The sequence below is a fragment of the Pygoscelis adeliae genome, unplaced genomic scaffold (genome assembly GCF_000699105.1).
Source record: "Pygoscelis adeliae isolate BGI_AS28 unplaced genomic scaffold, ASM69910v1 Scaffold1, whole genome shotgun sequence".
Classification (NCBI taxonomy): domain Eukaryota; kingdom Metazoa; phylum Chordata; class Aves; order Sphenisciformes; family Spheniscidae; genus Pygoscelis; species Pygoscelis adeliae.
In genome coordinates, this window is record NW_008824051.1 from 3,741,025 (window position 1) to 3,759,381 (window position 18,357).

Below are 18,357 nucleotides of genomic sequence, written 5' to 3' on the forward strand. Positions count from 1 at the left end.
TGAGAAACTTTGTATACTTTGGAATTAAGCATCAGTTGTCATAGTGCTCCCTGGCTTTGCCCAGCAGCACCGCTGAGAGCAGTGGGCAGCTCCGCACAGCATGGAGGCTTTTGGCATGATGGCAGGTTGCACAAACCCAAGAGCAGAGTGCTCTGCACAAGCTTCTGTCGTCCACCAGCCCGTCTTCTCGCTGAGAGCAGTACAGCATTCAGGTCTAGGAGAGGCCACTGTGTCATGGAAACACAGGTCACAGAAGGAACCCTGTGGAGAGTCATCCCAACACTCCCAGGTTCACAGCATGGTCTAATCCAGTTCATGCTAAGGGGCAGCAGCTTCTCTAGAAAGCCGTGTAATGGTAAAATACCACTTACGCAAGTATTGAACTCTTAGAGGAATCAAGATTCAGCATCTGCTACTGTAAACAACTACCCAAATGCAAAGCAACTACAAACGGGCAGAAGAAAACATAGCTGAGCCAGAAGTTATTTTAAGAGTCAGAAGGATTTAGCAAGGAAATATTTACACTCATAAGAAAGAGGAGGGGTAGGGGCATCTTGAAAAATTAGTCCCCTCCTTTGAGCGAAGGCTTCTACAACAGCCCTGAGAAAAGCCACCGGTTCTGGCAAACTTTTCACTTCATAAAGGCTTATGGAGGAATTAGATTTATCTGCTGCTCTCCCAACACTGGAAAGAAGTCCAGGCTACCAGCCTTCATCTTGAGAAATCAACCTGCACATGCACTTGTGACACTCAAAAATCTATCATTCCTCTGCATTTACAGATGCATATAAACGGATAAGTCTATCCCAGCAAACAAGAAACAAACAGCTACCTTAAGAGCACTGCCCTGGGAAGAGGGGTGGAAAGGAATGGTGAGAAAAGTACAGAGACATGACATTAACACTCAGCGTTGTTTAGAAATTCCCACCGAAGCCATGAGCAGCATTTAAATGTACTAACAAAACCCCACTGTGGAATCAACAGGAGTTTAAGAGGAGCTCCCACTCTGTCACTGCAAGTCAGAAATTAACAGGCTTTGCAGGAACAGCGGGTAAATCTCCCGTTGTGACGTTATAACCCTGCAAGAAGGCTAGATATTGCATTTGCGTGCGCATTCCAAACGCTGAAAGAAACTTCTGCTCTATCATCGATGGTGTATCACTGCCAAGCCTCTCAACATTATAAAAAACTATTCTCAGGGGTATGTGAAAGTATTAGCCATCACGCTGTAACGTGATAACCCGCGCCTCCTAGGATGAGTGTGCAGAAAGAGAACGGACCTCATTAGAAGTGACTCCTGCTCCTAGAAGCAGTTTGTGTCAAGGTATCAGGGTCTGCCACAGGTATTTAGGATCAACTTCTGTTATTTTTCTTATTGCTGACATCCAAAAAACTCACAAGATTTCAACCTTTAGTCTGAGAGACCATTCTTACCTGGGGCTGCTTGACCACCACTGCATGGTTCATTAGCGCAACGCCAAATAGCCAAGAAACCTGCAAGTCCAGATTGACTGTACAGAAACTCAGCAGCAATGTTAAAAATCAGTCATGCTGCAGAGGCAAAACGAGGCTTACAACACGCTGATGAACAAGGTTATACGTCTTTGTGGTAAACTGATGAGGCATTACCAGAATGAAACACGAAGCAAGAGTCAAGGCAGGGCATTCTCAACTGGCAAATGCAGCTACCTTCCCAACATCTTCCAGAGCACACGCACCAGAACACGGGATGATTTTAGGCCCTTGGCATCCTTTCTGTGGATGACCTTCAGGGATGTGGGTCCATAACAAAGCCACTGACTCCCAGAAGCAGACAACAGGGTTTAAGGACACTGCTTTGTAACTTCTGGGTGGTTTAGCTCACAGATGCTCAGCTGCACCTGGACAAGGCAACACAGAGCCCCTGTGCTCAATTAGCACACCTCCCTGTTAATAGAAGCTAATTCAAACTCACCAGGCCACAGAGAAGCCCATGAAGTGGCAGGAACTGCATGAAGCCCTCCTGTCCAAACAGCCAGCCCAAGAACCAGATACTCTGCACTGTTAGAAGCATCTAACCTATTTCACCACAACTGTCCCTCAGCAAGGTTACCAGGGGCCTATGTTCTCGCCAGGCATCGCAGCACTCCACACACTCGTCACAAGTCAAATGAGGGCTGGGCAGCACCACTGAGGTTGCTAAAGGCCTATATGTTCTTGAAACACAAGTGAAGTCAATCAGCAAGTGTTTGACACTGCTGCCAGAGCTCAGTAACATTAGGAGACAGCAGGCAAGTGAAAAAAATCCAGAGCATTTCTGCTCCTCAGAGCCGGCCGTTCACAGCTATTCCCTCTTCACTCACATCCAAGCCTAGGGCAGCTGTGACCAGGCTCCGGGCACACATCAGGTGCAACTCAATAGTGTCTTAAGAATTTTAAATTAATCCCCACCTATGGTAGACAAGTTAACTTCAGAGCTGATTTCCAGACATGGCTCACTCACCCTACATACCAGAGGCACTGATGACAGAAAGCAAGGAGCACAAGAGCTCCTCCTGGATCTGCACTGTGAACCACCAGTCATTGGCACCTGGTGGTTTCTAGAGGGTGAGAAAACAGCATATGGGTGGCAGCCTTTAACATAGCAGCTGCTGCCTCCCACCTAGCTTTGTTAATGTTGCCATCAGCCTGGCAGACACCTAAAACAAGTGATTAGCAAATGAAGAACAATGAAATGCCACAATCAGGACTCTCTGGAACAGGGAGCGGGCCTTATTGGCTAGCCCAAGTTATTTAATACAATACTAGATCCTGCCTCATCAGTCAACACCTACAAAAATTCAAGTAGAAGCACAAGCCAAGCAAGCCAAGTACTTCAAACACTCAGACACTGACTCAGTTTCAGTGACATCTTGAAAGCTATTTCCAGACAAGTGTAACAGCTATTTTTGGCTGGTTCTTTCCTTCCCTATCAAGTTGGGCAGGAAGGCAAAGTGGACAAGTCCAGATAAAGTTTGAATTCAGCACACCTGCTATCTTCTAGGAGTAACCTAACAGTTCAGTGCAAACACTGATGTCACTCATGCCTTCACCTGTGATCAGTGACTTCAGAGCCCAATGGAGTAAGTACCAGTTTGAAGACTCCTCAAGATGAAAACAAGTGTTTTATACCTGATAAGGTTATCAGCTGTACTGGCCTTTCCAGCAAAGCTTCAGTGCCAACAAAGCATGTAAACCATAAACATGCTGTAATGGGAGAGGGCTGTGGATATAACCTTGACCACTTCTGGTGAACAAAGAACAGGATCATGTTCCTGTCATCCTCCTCCTCCTTTCTAGCAGGACACCTGTGTACAGAGTGTGATATAGCTCTGCTTCTCAACAATTGTTTTTAACACAGGCATTAAAATTCACAGAGAGCATCACCTTATTTTCAACCAATTTCACTTGTGTGCCTGACACAATAGGGGCATTGGGGAAGTGGTGTACAGTGCACGCATCTGGTTATTTCATACTGGGATTAGACTGAACTGAATCAAACATATCTCCATCACTGCTCTCACATGAGAAAGCCACTTGTCTAGTCTTCCCACATTCACTTAACACTGATTCCAGACAGCTGACCATGCATCACAAGAGATCAATTGCCCAACCTGGCAGCACCGCTAAGGAGGACAGCTGAGGACCTGTGCTACCACTTACCCTGAATGCTTAACATCTGTCCCAGCTTCAGTGCCGCTCCCCGGACCTTGCACAAGGTTCTCACAATTCTTTCTGCATTGGCCTCCGACAGGAACGGGCTGGAATCCATCACCGCTTTCTTTCCTAAGGAGAGAAAATATATGGATGAAGAGCACCCTTACCTCAATGATCTCAATCCATTGTGTTAGTCCACATTCACAGATTTGCCCTTCCCCAGAGAAATCAGACTAGGACTATACTCAGTGCCTTCACTGCAACCCAGGGGCATGGACTGCACTTGGACACATGTGTCTTGTGACATGTAAGTGACTAACATTGCTGGCTTAAGGGCCAACAGCAAATCACAGCAGCACAGACATCCATGGAGGCTATGCAAACTGTCCAGGATCCTGGGCAGCTGTTGGTGCTTGAACTCATTGTGCCAGCTAGATCAGCCTAAAACACTGTGTAAAGGTCTCCCAAGTCCCACGCCATAGGCTGCAGCATAGCCATAGCCTCAGAAGAGCAGCAGGAGCGCGCCACAGCATGGAGGAACTGTCAAAAGCTTTGACAGCACACTGGGATAAACTGAGAATGTGCTGGCACTTCTTAGGGTGGGAGCAGGGATTCATGCCAGTGCCAAACCTCCTTTCTCATACCAAATAATTCTTGCCCAAAACAGATTCATACATAACCACATATTGCTGTGCAATTGCACATCCAGAGTGTGCACTAGGCATCTGTAGATAGCAGACGCAACTTTCACATCTCCAAGTGAACAATAAAACATTCTTTTCTAATCAAACTGAAATTTACTGTCTCCTGATGCACAGGCAAAACAAACTCTCCCAACACCGTAACCCCAAAACACCACGGCTGCATGTAGCATTTTGAAAAAGCAGCAGATTGTAAATCTGTGATGAGGTTAATCAAGCTAGTCAAAGCCAGGGAGGCTGGAGATAGTCCTCACAGGAGAAGCCCAGCAGGAGCTCTCATCTGTGATACCATGCTGCTCTTAGACAATTGTGCTGGAAGGGAAATTAATTCCTGTTGTCAAGATTGCCAACCTTTTTCCCTTTTACATCCTCACACATGCATGGCATTCCTCGCAACATCCTTATGGGCAGCTTGCTACTGAGAAAGATGCTGCCTTTAGACAGAACATCTCAATGTAGTTAGTTACTTGTTCTGACTGCACATAGAGGCCATGCAGGGAGGAGGCCAAACCTTTCTGTCCTTACTCCCATCAGCAGTCATGCAAGCATCAGCTTGCACAGAACAAGGCCCAAAATATACATACTCAAAAACACACATTCCCGTCCCCCAGAAAGGGTAAAGCCTGATGTCTGACAGGCTAAGTAATCACTGCATCCTTCTACACACCAGTGCCACGGCCCTAAGTATGCGATGTGGTTTTCACGTGGCATAGGAAGCACTTCCCCTCCACTTTTTTTTTTTTAAAGGGAGAGGGAAGGAGGAGGGAAGGAGACCCTGACTCAATTTTGTGGTCCCTTTGGGAGAATCAACCCAAAACTCCTTCTCCAGGCGATGCCCAGTAGAGCAGGGACAGAAAGGGCAGGCAGGCACCCGCCAACCACTTCTCTTGGGGCTGCAGCTCGGCTCCTGCTGACGGAGAGCCAAGGAGGAAGAAGGGCTGGTCTTACAGCCAGGCTGCAGGGCCCACAGCTAGTATGCCGATCTTGGAGCTACATCTTTTTTTTCAACACTTCAGAGGAAAGGGTACCAAGGACAGAACAGCTGAAGCCCACATATACAACAAGCAGGGCCCAAAAAGGCATGGCAGCTGCAACACCCCTGAAGATCTCAGGCAGGTGGAAGTTACTGGTGTGTCATGTAGTGCCTACAGCAGCAAGAGATCCTCTCCATCTCCAGCTAACTCTCAGGACGGTATACAGAGGGAGCTCAGACTGGCCAGGGAACAGGAGAAAGAACCAAGAGTTGACTGAAATAGCTGCTGTCTAAACTCTGGTTGCTCACACAACTTGGTACAACCTTCTTGAGGTGCCAAGCATGTTACTGATCTGACAGACACCCTTCAGCCCCAGCAAGCAGCTGGCTTGTTTACAAAGCTTCCCCTAGAGAAGTGATGTCATTGAACTCTCCACTCGCAGTGCACAGAGGATGCCAAGCACTGCCTTTCCCTGTCCTTCAGCCCCTCCTTTCCTTTACCTGTTTTGTGGGAGAGCAGCAAGATGGCACAGCATGTGCGACATCATCTATCTGTCCAAATCCCTGTCCCAAGTAAAGAATGTACATGAAAAGGAGAGAGGAATAAAGACACCAGGAGGGAGTACACAGGACAACTATCCTGCTCTTGAGAGCAAGATGCAGAGAAGCAGGAGGGGCCCAGAAGTCACCATGTGCATCACACAGAAATCCTCAGAGCACATTTTGCTCTGGATCCTGAATGTAAGGAGTCTGAGAGGCTGAATAGGTAGAGCTGCCTACGGCAGAAGGATGTGGCTTTGCCCACTTGAAAAGCTGGCTCTGGAGAGTGGAGTGCTTGGAGCCATCTAACAGAGCTCTGGCTCTCAACTGTCCCATCAGGAAAATTCTGTGTCCTTTGCAATGATGAGGCAAATGAACCCTTGTATGAGCTCTGACATACAGAGCTTACCTTCCTTCACACCACCTGCACACACAAACATCCTCCTTTGAGTCTGCAGCAGGATAAAGGAGTTAGTTAATGATTAAAGTCACCTCCAGAAGCCAATGAACCCTGCCATTTTTAAAAGAGTCTTATCAGAGAAAGAGCCAAACACAGGCACTCCCCATCCTCTTCTGGTGTGCTTCTCATTGAAGTCAAGCCCACAGGGGCACTACCTGATCACCAGGCAGCCTAACAGCCCCGTGATCACCTGTTGCTTGTTTATGTACTCTGCTAAAAGCAGGCATGAACAAGAAGGTAACTTGAAAGCAAGAGTCAAAAGCAGGATTATGTAAATGGAAAGTGAAGAGGAAAAACAGAGAAAACAGACAGAGCCTTCCAGGACTAGGTGGAAAGGAAGCACAATTTCATGAAAAAAATATGCCAATTTTCAGTAAGTTAACATTTTTCTCAAACACTGCAGGTACCTTTTGATGCTACAAATGATTTTCTCCCCATCTTAAGATCACAGAGTTGTTTTGGTTTTTTACCTACTTCATCCGGGAAAGGAAAAAAAAAATGCAAATAGAAGTCACATCTAAAGCTGTGGCAACAAGGACACTTCAGAAATGAAGGCTCCTGCAGCCACGGTGCCTGGAGCCTGTCAGCTCTTCCACAGCAGAGGCAGCAGGCAGATGCCCTCAGGAGTGCTTGACCCACATCTTCCTTTCCAAATCCAGAATCAGGGTGAACCCTTCCAAATCTGTGTGCATCTCACAGCTGTATCACTGCTTTTCCACCTCTTCCTTTGCTACTGTCAAACTGAGAACTAGCCACTGGACTTTGCATGTATTTGTTTTTAGGGCCATCTGCCACTCAAACTTTGGGGCAAGGGAAGAGTCAAGAACATAGCCTAAGCACTTAGGACTGAAAACTCAAGGAGATTGCATTATTCCTTTTCATAAGAAAACAACTCTACATTCAAACCTAGGCCAGCTGCCAGCCCTTCGGGGCTCTGTCCAGCCTGGCATTTGCACAGTGCCCAGTAGAACAGCCCAGTACAGGTCATTAATAAGTTACAAAGTTGACCGTGAACCCAGAGACTCTTTACTAGTAATGGCAGCTATTTATCTGGGCACTCTCATTTTTATTCCTAGAAATTTATTCTACCCTCCCATTCCCACCCCGTGTCAGCCTTGCACTTTAGATACACACTCTAAATACTGAGACTGCCATCAAGGTCACCAGTGACCGAGGAGGTTATTTTTAATTAGGTACATCAGCCTACCAAGAAAATTCCCACTGGAAATCAAGTACAGCCATCCTCTTTTTAAAAAAAATAAGATGAACCAAACTACTTAAAGAATTTAAAGAGGCCCTCAAGCCCTTAAAAAAAAACAAACAAAACAAACTGCACTCACAGGAATTTGGCAGTAGAAAGAACTTATGTCCAGGACATCAGGCTTGGATGGAGAAGGGAGAAATTCACAAACTCTTGCACCAGACTTTTTTGTTCTAGGATAAATCCCTTAAGAAGTGAATTGTTTACGGAAACAGAGACAATCCAAGGCAGAGAGAGAAGGGGGGCCCTGTGGCTACTAAACAAGGATGGGGAAATTGAGCAGGAAAAGACAGATCAGCACTAGCGCAGTTGCTAGAGAATGTGCAGAAGAGTAGGCATTCATGGTCCCTCCATTTGATAACAGCAGTGGAAAGAAGAAGTACAAGCCATGCTACTAGGATCACTTGTAGCTCAGGAGTTTCTGGCTTGCAGTTTTGTGACGGAAGGACCAGTGCTTCTAGATTTATTTTAAAGGTGTGAAGACACTTTCATTTGTACTGACTGGACAGGAGGAGGGTAATGAAGAGAAGGCTCTTTCCCGTCACTCCTGGATGTCAGTAGGAGCATGAAATTCTTAGGCATGCCTTTGGGCATATACACAACCCACTTGTTTAAGTCTGAAGTGCCAAGAAGTTGCTATTAATATTGCAGCAGTGGGGAGAGAAAGGACAATCCTCTACCAGCTTCCAGAGAACAGGATAATCTGTCATTCTCAAAGACACATCTTAGCCCAAGCTTATGGTGCTGGCAGCCAGAAAACTTGGACACAAATGCCTCAAGATGAAGTCATGAAAGGGGTGCAGAGGTGGGTTTTGGTTTTGTTTTTTTTTCTTTTAAAGAAATGTAGAGGTACCTATGTCAAGAGATTTCCTCCAAGAACAGCTAAGGCTGGTACTGCCAGAAGAACAGTAAGAAAATGTGATCTTGGACTCAAAACTCTGTATATATCCTCTGCCATGCATTTCTGCAGGAGCAGAGCCCATGGAGGGAGTGGTCATCCATGGAGCCTTACCCACCACTGTAAAATCCTGTGGAAAACACATCCAAGGACACTAGCTAGAGGCTGTAGCTGAGTCACCTGGAGACTTTCCTGTGTCCTTGGCCTGAGAAGTTCCAAGAGAGTATGAGGGCTGAAATAGTCTTTTACATCTGCCTCACCTCAACACTTGCTGCTTTTGGCCCATTCTCAGTCCCACTACCCTTGTCCTTTACATTGTAACTACTGCTCCGAGCTCTTATCTAAGACGACATGACAGCAAGAGGAGAAGCAAGAACGAAAGCAAGACAGCTAAAAATAAGAGCCAGGTTATTTTCTAACTCCCTTGCCTAGCATCGAAGTCAGCAGTTCTCATTACTTATTCTTTAATCAAGGTTTGTTCAAGAAAATTACTCTTCCCAAAGCATGACTCAGACTGTAGAGCAGGCTTCTGGCACCAAGTTATAGTTATACCGGAAAATAATAGTTTACCTAGCAAGAAGAAAAAAGTCTAAAGGTGCAATTGCTTTATTGCAAGGAAAAAGTGTCTGTTGCCCTCTAAAGAAAAAAAACAAACAACCCTTTCTCATGCTGTAAGGAAGAGAAACAAAGCTCATGTTATTCCCTCAAATTTCATAGCTCTGCAAGCTCACGTTTTCAATTTGGGGTGTACCCAATTAGAAAATAATCTGGCAAACAGAGAAATACCAACAGTTGTGCAATTTCTCCTCTGTTAAAAGCAAAGCAGGTCATCAGTTTCCAACAGGTATGAACAACCTGTCTAACATCACAAGCGCTGAAAGCAAAAACCTTCAAGGATTCTCTACAGGATGGGCCATGTTTGCCTGAATGCATGCTTTTAAATCAAAGCAAAGAAACCCACCCAGCCTTAAACACCTCAGGTCATGGAGAGAAACAACAACTCTTTGCCAAGGATCCTTTTTCTCTGCTGGGCTGCTCTGCATTGCCTAGCTGTACAGGGAATACAAAGATGCAAGTATTAACAGGTAGTGTCCTGGGTGGCACACAACCCCTGCCTCGCCCCTGTCCCCCCACCACAGGGAACGTGTTTCACCTGCTGGGGTGTTGTTTTTTGGTTTGGGTTTTTTTAGGGTTCTCCCCCCTCCAAATTTCTTCAATTTTCAGCCACTCCAGTACTTCCTGGAATAGGTTCACACTACCTCAGTCTCCATCCTTCCCCCACCCCCAAAGAAGACCAGGGGGAAGACACAAACTGGTCTTGTAGCAGAATACTACTGGCCACAGACTAAAGTTACAAGGACCCAGCAGTTGTCATCTCAAAGCAATGCTTCTGAACCAGGAACGATTTGACTTCATTTTTACTTCTAGCTGCAAGTGCTTAACCCTTTCATCAGTTCCCTCCAGTCACTGGAAATAATGTAAACACACAAACATGTTAGCCAAACCAGGGAGACCAGCTGAAGACCAAACAGCCTGCAATAACTGTAACAAAGAACTTTACATTTTGCAGCATTCCACCAAAGCTTTTCCTGGATAAGAAACAAGTGAATGGAGCCATAAGCTTTAGAGTAATCTCATGTTTTCTAGGAAAGAACACCGTGTACTTTCTATGCCCTAAACCATTCACCCACGCACAACCATTCAGTACCACCATATTTTACCAACACATAAGCTTAGAAGAAAGCCACCATGACATGGCCAGGTACAACTTAGGAATAATTTACCTCCAACTTCAAACAAGCTGGGAAGAAAACAGGATCAGGTCGATTTGCACGGCACAGCCTTTTGACCTGTTATGAGAATCCTTTAGAAGAAGGCAAAATATAGATACTGGAAGTAGATAATTGCCATTTAACATGTACATAAAGTGTTTTGTCTCTCTTAAAAGAGAGCAGCCATCCTCCAAGTTCCTCCCAGGCAGAACATCCTTAAATTTCAAACAGACTGCAACCACTAACAAAGTTTTCAGACATACAGGCTTATCTACAGTTTCTCTACTGATAGAGCTACATGGTTTCACTGAACAGTTTAAAAGAAATTGTTAGGCCAAGGCAATCCAAGAATAGGCACAGGGATAGTAATCAAACTCAGGGGTGGCTGTGGGAAAGTAAGCTGTACGAATTGTGCTGGCATAAACTCATTCTCTCGCGTATACCTCTGATCTCTGTCTACGTAGTGAAGCTGTGGTGTACATAAATGGGAGAAGAGTCTGGAGGCGGAGAAGGATTATGTTAAAAGAACTATCCACATCCCCCTGTTATTCTGACTGCCTTACTGTCCCAGCTTTCAAAAGAATAAAATCTTGCAGATGCAGGTAAGCTGCATCTGAGGAAAAAAAAAAAAGGGGGGTGGGAGGAAGAATAACGGTGTAGAAAGGCCTTACCATTGCGTTCCTCAGGTCTAAGGCTCTTCTTTGCAACTTCTGCCAATGCCCCAATGCCAAGACCAACAGCTAGCCCTTTAAAATAAGAAGAAAGAGACCCAGGTCAGAATGAAAAAACCTTCTGAGCCACTTACAGAGGCATTTTCTGTAATTAACCTTGAGCCACATGGTCAAATGCACAGCAGCAAAACAGCTTGATTAGAACATCCTGGCTTTTGCAATGGAGTCACCTTCAAGTTTGACACAGAACAGTTTTCTCCTGTACTTCTTCAGCGCAGCACACCAGCCAGGTATCAGAGGCTAGGCCAGTCTGGGATGTCCAACTTTTATAAAGCATGTCAACAGCTGCTACTCAGAGCTCTGTGCTCTGGCTCAGGTCCTGCCGTAGACTCAGATCGTGGAGTTTAGAAGGGAAGAAAAAAATCTCATAAACATGGTTCTCAAAGTACCATTCTCAGGAAAGAACAGAATCCCCCTCACCCCCCACCAAGCCACCACATTAGGGGGAAAACTGTATTTAGATGAAGCCGCTGCCAGTAGAGTTTAAGGCTCTGTGACCCTACTGTCCAAGCGTTCAGGTTTATTTGTGCTCATTAGCTGTCTTTGACTTCCACGTACTCGTTGATTATGATGAACAGAAACATGTTTTTCCTGAGGCCCACCTTACGCAAGCAGTGTTGTAAGCTGCAATTCCAAGGAACAGTGCTGGGGAGTAACCCCGCAGAGCAACAGTAAGACCATGCGACCAAACACCAGCACTCCACGTGCACTATCACCCTTGCAAGCAGTGAATTCTAGGGTGTTGTCTCACAGCCACAGATTAAGCTACGACTACAAAAGAAGCATTATCTGCCTCCACTAACCTGACCAAAGCCACCAAAGATTAAGTGAGACACAGATCTAATCATGCAGTAATCCATACTATCAAAGGTCTCACTGCCTTCCCAATTTCAAAATATTTATTTTTCCAGATAATAAATGACATGGGCAACCAGAACAGCTGGTGCTCCTTCACATCTCCTCAGCAATGGTGCATCCTGCCATGCCTTACTCCCATGCTGCTAGCAGTACTGGCTGTGCATGTTTTCCAAGCACCCCAAGCCCTGTTGAGGCACTGTGAGACAGCCTCGCAGGTAAAACAGCCAGGGGACACTGAGTGCAATGAAGGAAGCATAGCTGACCAGCGCGTGGCATTTTGTGCATGTGTGCAGGAGGAAATGCGTGCACACGTTTTGTAGTCTCAAGTGAGGAAGCCTGGGCACAAACAAGTTGAACCTCATTTTGCACAGTGAGCTTTTACTCTCTTCCATCAGGTAATTACGACCCCACCTCTACCAATAAAGTCTCGAACTTGCACAGTCCGTCTGCTTCAGAAACAGCTCCATCTTGCAATCTTGCAGACTACATGCACTGGGTCAAAGAATCCAGCATAGGGTGAAGCACGGGGCACAGGAGGCCCCGTGACATTACAAGGCCTTTGTGCGAGGACTGCTTCCAGGGCCACTCCTGTGCTATTGAACTGTCAGACAACCTTTCATTCTCCATTGCACATGAATGGTTAAGAGCATATGGCATAATACAGAAGTCTACATTCAGAAAAAATATAACTTTCACAGAATGCCATTATTTTAACATTATAATACTTAGATTAAAAAACCCTGAAATAATTTTCAAAGCAGCTTGTGTTTTATATCAGTGTAGGCATGATCAGACTCCAAACAAGTGTGTATCACACCTCCCCTCTCCAAGATCAGACTCCAACCAAGTGTGCATCACACCTCCCATGGCTGTACACAGTTGAGCGTCTGAACTAAACCATATTGTAGACTACACTAGAAAAAGAGCTTCTGTTACAATAGCTCCCTTTAGAATTTGCTCACTGCTCCACTCTGTCCAATTTGCTAGAAAATGAACTCCAATCATCAGTCAACAATGGTTTCAAATAAACTAAAGCCAGGCATAAACAAGTTCACTGCTAAACAGCTACGAAGGTTTAAAGATCTGAAGTTTAAACAAAGGCTTCAAGCATCTTCACACTATAATCATAGTGCGCAGCAAGATATTTAGCTCAGGGCAGTACATGAAAATGCAATGTAGCATTCCTACTTCAAATGTTCAGTAACTACCTGGAAACATCTGAAGGCATACGCAGCCCTGCTCTAAATGTGGTAGCAGGAGGGTAGATAATACTCTTGAGACTGTGCAGGATCATGGGCATCTTCGGTGTCTGCTGCTTCTTAGCAATCAAGCCTGCAAAAATTAAGTCAGCTGTATATGTAACCTTCTATCACCAAGAAACAGGTGACAATTCAAAGTTTTATTTCTCAAAGCAATACCAAAACTTGGCCCTTTCCCTGAATGTCCAGGGCTTAGAAAAAGCTGCCACTTTTCAGAAGTCTCAGTTGCTCACGTTATTCCTTTGTTCTTATCAAGTTATCAGAAGAACTATGAAATTACGGAATTAAATAATGGGCTAAATTCCTCACGGCTCTAACTCCATCCACTAACACCAGTGCTAGGGATCACTCTGACCCTGAACTCAGGAAAGTATTACCTTCTCCTTTACCAATTTGAATTTCATTCAGTGCGGCATTTGGAGCACTCACAGCTCACATAACAAAAACCAGTGTGGAAAACTCAACCTTTCCTCATCTTACAACCCAGATTAACGCTCTAGGGTTCAGAAAGCAAGTACTAGACAGGAGGGTTCAGAGCCACACCACTCATTTCCTGAAATGCCAATCAGATTTGTTTTCCAGGCCTCTTCTGCACACCCACCCATCTGAAAGGCTGTGGTCTAGGCACATGTTATTTGAACACAAATAATGCTGTGTACTGGGTCTGGCTGAAACAGGAGTTAATTTTCTTCATAACCGTCCTGGTTTCGGCTGGGATAGAGTTAATTTCCTTCCTAGTAGCTGGTACAGTGCTGTGTTGTGGATTTAGTATGAGAATAATGTTGATAACACACTGATGTTTTAGTTGTTGCTAAGCAGTGCTTACACTAGTCAAGGACTTTTCAGCTTCCCATGCTCTACCAACTGAGGAGGCTGGAGGTGCACAAGAAGCTGGGAGGGGGCACAGCCAGGACAGCTGACCCAAACTGGCCAGAGGGACATTCCATACCATGTGACATCATGCTCAGTACATAAACTGGGGAAAGCTAGCCAAGGGGGCCACTGCTTGGGGACTGGCTGGGCATCGGTCAGCGGGTGGTGAGCAGTTGCATTGTGCATCACTTATTCTGTATATTCTTTTATCATTATTACTGTTTTCCATTCCTTTTCTGTCCTATTAAACTGTCTTTATCTCAACCCACGAGTTTTACTTTTTTCCACCCTGATTCTCTCCCCCATCCCACTGCGGGGGGGGAGTGAGCGAACGGCTGTGTAGTGTTTAGCTGCCTGCCGGGTTAAACGACAACAATAACAGCCTGTATCATGCTGTGTATTGGATTTGTGACTGCAAGTGATGATAACACACCAGTGTTTTAGCTGTTGCTGGACAGTGTTTGCACAGCATCAAGGCTTTCTCTTTTTCCCTACTCTGCCCCTGCAATGAGTAGGCTGGGGGTGGGCTAGAGGCTTGGAGGGGACACGGCCAGGACAGCTGATCCAAATCAAAGGGATATCCATACCATATAACATCATGCTCAGCAGCAAAAGCTTGGAGAAAGGAGGATGAAGGGGGGGACATTTGGGGTTACGGTGTTTGCCTTCCCAAGTAACTGCTACAAATGCTGAGGCCCTGCTTCCTAGGAAGTGGCTGGACATCTGCCTTCCGAGAGGGAGTAATGAATGAATTTCTCTTGCTGCTTTGCTTGCACATGCAGCTTTGCTTCACCTATTAAACTTGTCTTTATCTCAACTCCCAAGTTTTCTCGCTTTTGCTCTTCCTATTCTGTCCTACTGTGGGAGGAAACAAGTGAGCAGCTGCATGGGGCTTAGCTGTCAGCCAAGGTCAACCCAGCACACGCTGCCAGCCTCTCACCTGTTACCAGGAACAAGTCATCCCTCCAAAGAAGCTGCATGGCTGTAGAAAAGCACCCTCCTCCTCTGGGCCACTAGTCTACTGACCTCGCACAAGTCACTCCTGACGTCCTTCATTTTTCTTGTCTGCAAGATGAGTATTTCCTCGAAGATTAATCACTTTGGGACAATTTTCGGCATCACTGAACAGCTATGGTTCAGCACCTTGGAAAATAACATCCCTGAGCACCTCCAGAAGTCACACTCCTGCATTTTGCACTTTATGCAGGCAGATTATTTCAAGCCTGGAAAACGCCACCTGATTTTACACCAGCAGAGTGCCTCTTCAGATATTTTCCAGGCATCTCCAGCACCCGTTACACTTCAAACCAACCCCATCAAGAGATGATCTGGAATCACTTTTGTTCAGGAAGAATCCTCTTGCTCAGCAACTGACACAACAAAACAAACAGGAGACTGAATGGGCTGTTATCACACTGCTCAGCCTGCCAGGCGCAGGGGTGGGCGAGACTCTCCCCTGGAGCAGCCTGTGCCCTGGTTTTGGTCACGTCAAACACTGCAAGCACCACACACAACACACATTGCAAGCTGCAGACAGTTGTGCATCAATTTCCACTAGCTTTCTGAGCATTAAATGCTCACCAGAAGAAAGCCACGCTCACTTGTCACTAGCATGACAATCTGAATCCTGTAGTTGTCAGTCCTGTATACGCTAAAGAGGCTAGGTTTTTTTGGTTGGGTGTTGTTTGGGGGGTTTTTTTTGCAAAATTGCTACAATCACATTAGATCTAGACTTCACTGCAAGCTTCCTGAATTTTCTTTATTGCAAAAGGATCTTATTATATCATTAAAATAATAAACTTACAAACCAGGAATAAGATTAAGGGAGACAGAAACTGCTTAGAAAAGTCAAATGATGCAAGGAAGGGAGAATGGAAATAAAGAAAAGATCAAGAACTGTGTGGGTGGAACTGATGACCCATCAGGCTACAAAACAAGCATGGAACAAAAAACTGCAGAAAAATCTGTTTTACCAATTCCAATCCTGGGAAGAAAAAATAAACAAATAAAAATCAAGGATGATATTTAGTACTATAAATACAGCTACAGCAGTCACTCCAGCTGCTGCAAGAAGCATACAAAGATACATATAAAGGACAAAGAAGTTCAGTAGAGGATCTTGTGCTAATTACAGAGAAACATTAGCTCATTATTACATGCAAGCATTGGAGAAAGTGATCTTCAATCTTTCCAGCAAAATGTTCCTCGCTCCCAGAAGAGGGGAGAAGCCAGGCAAACTCTGCAGTCCAAGTATTTCTGCCTCCTATTACTAATTTGTCCATCACCCACCAGAGTGTCCTGACACCACAGCTGAGAGATCAACCTTCCCTATAACATCAGGGGGACAACAAAAAACATGCAAAGACAGAGGAGGAATGATTCAAGTGTGAACGGGATCATGCCGATAGCATCGTAATTCAGCTATCTGAACCCCAGGAATAGTTACGTGAACTCTGCTTTTGACCTACTAAACATCTTTCCATCTTCTCCAAGTCTAAAATGATGCTGTTCTAATATGGAAATAAAGAAAAAAGTGGGTTTTATCCCACCAAGAAAAGTCAAGGGTCAAATGCTAATTTGGCTGGTGTGGAGGTGGTAGGGGAAGAATCCACCTCAACCATTGTATTTCCCACAATGATTTCCTGGGGTCTTCAAATGAAGATGGCACCCCAAAGCACAGAAGAAACAAATCGTGCTCAAAAAGCTTACTTGCTCTAAGCTACACTCCCTCACAGACATGGAGCAGCCTCCTGCCCTTAATTATTTTCAAGGCAATGCGAAGAGGCCACTGGTAGAGCAGGAAATAATCACACACACCCCCAACCCTACTATCCCCTATTTAATTCTGAACATTTGAATGTCCTAGGAAGCAAGGACAGAGCTGGGTCACTACTATTCCACAGGTTAAGAGTGACATCCCCTGCAAAAGGGCTCCTTCCAGCTGTTAACCATCATCCCTCAGCAGCAGCAGGTGCTCCCAAAAACCAATAATGTAATTGCAGACTCTCATTAAGTCATTCTACACCTTGTTTCCGACTTCCATTGAAAAGTCAAGACAAGAGAAAATGCATGAGAACACACACACACTGTGCAGGCACAGGGAACTTCCAACTCACCTACCACTGAGCTTTGAAACACTTAGTTTACTTCAAGCTTATCTTGCCTTCTCTAAAAAAAAAACCAACAACAAAACAAAAATACATTAAGTTGGGTTGGATCTTAGAAAAGCAAAAATCAATTCTCATCTCAGTTGGAAACTGCCTCCTATGCCCTCATGAGACTCTCAATCAGCCTCACTCTTCAGCTTGCAGATATTTTTTAAGAATTGTACACATTACCTCTTGCCTTACTCCTGAGAATAATGCCCAGATAGGACTGGCAGTGAGGACAGTAAGTAGCTAGGAGAGTCACACGAGTACCACCTTCCCCTGCTCACAGTCTAAGAAGAAAACAGTCAACTATAAGCCAAAGCTCACCAACAACTTCAGAGGAATCAAAAACAGGTAAAAGTGAATGGTACACCACAGCTCTTGCCATCAGCTAATGTTTCCTGGTTTAAGCATTTGATATGCTTCATAAAGATGCAATTTGAAAAGAACATTCCTCATCAGATAAGAGCCAGTCAGGAAAAGCCACACTAGAATTAGCTGATGGGGTTTCACAATTGCACTGGCTCTGTTAAGGCCATGTGCAGGTCAGAAAAAACCGCTCTAAACTTGGAGCAAATAGCAAGCAGGAGCTGCTCCTCGCTATAAATGGAGTCCCTCTTTCCATGCAGTTCTAGAGGCTGTTTAAAAGCTCATATCAGTCTGGATCAAGATCTGACCATTAAGGAGTGTTCATTACAGGTAGTCCTTCCCAGGTGGGGCTGCCCACACTGCTTCAGACTCACCACACCCTCAGAAACCTTCTTCAAGCATTACCCACAGCCTACCAAAGTTATTACCAAGGGATTTCTTAAACTGGAAAAAACCTACCTATAGGCCATATCCCTTGTTTGTTAGCCAGTGTACTGACAGTACTACTTCTCCTTGCTGTTGCGAGGAAAAACTCAGAGGGAAAGATAAGCAATGAATGCTAACAAAAGATTGCAGAGACCAGAGAATCTGAACACCGTTTTTGCACCACAGTGTCCCCCCAAAAGCAGTCTGAAAGCAAGAGCTCTGTCTTGCCAGCAATTTCAATCATATAAAACAGACAACTGGAGAAGGGCAAGACCAAAAAAATAGATGACACACACAGATATGACTGGGGATGCTGCTTATAAACAACCTCTTACTTTCTTACTCTCCCTTCGTGGTTTGGTTTGGTGGGGGTTTTTTGTTTTGTTTTTTATCCTGAGGTTAGGAGAAGACA

At 45.1% G+C, this 18,357-nt stretch overlaps 1 protein-coding gene across 1 annotated transcript in view; it reads right to left on the minus strand.

Moving 5' to 3' along the window:
* The window catches only part of ADCK3 (aarF domain containing kinase 3), a 47,442-nt gene that overhangs the window by 11,376 nt on the left and 17,709 nt on the right, over positions 1–18,357 (minus strand). The window contains exons 5-6 of the mRNA XM_009333635.1: positions 10,952–11,026; positions 3,682–3,804 (exon numbers count right to left, since the gene is read on the minus strand). Of these exons, the coding sequence (XP_009331910.1) occupies positions 3,682–3,804; positions 10,952–11,026 (198 nt within the window). The remainder of the gene's footprint in view (positions 1–3,681; positions 3,805–10,951; positions 11,027–18,357) is intronic.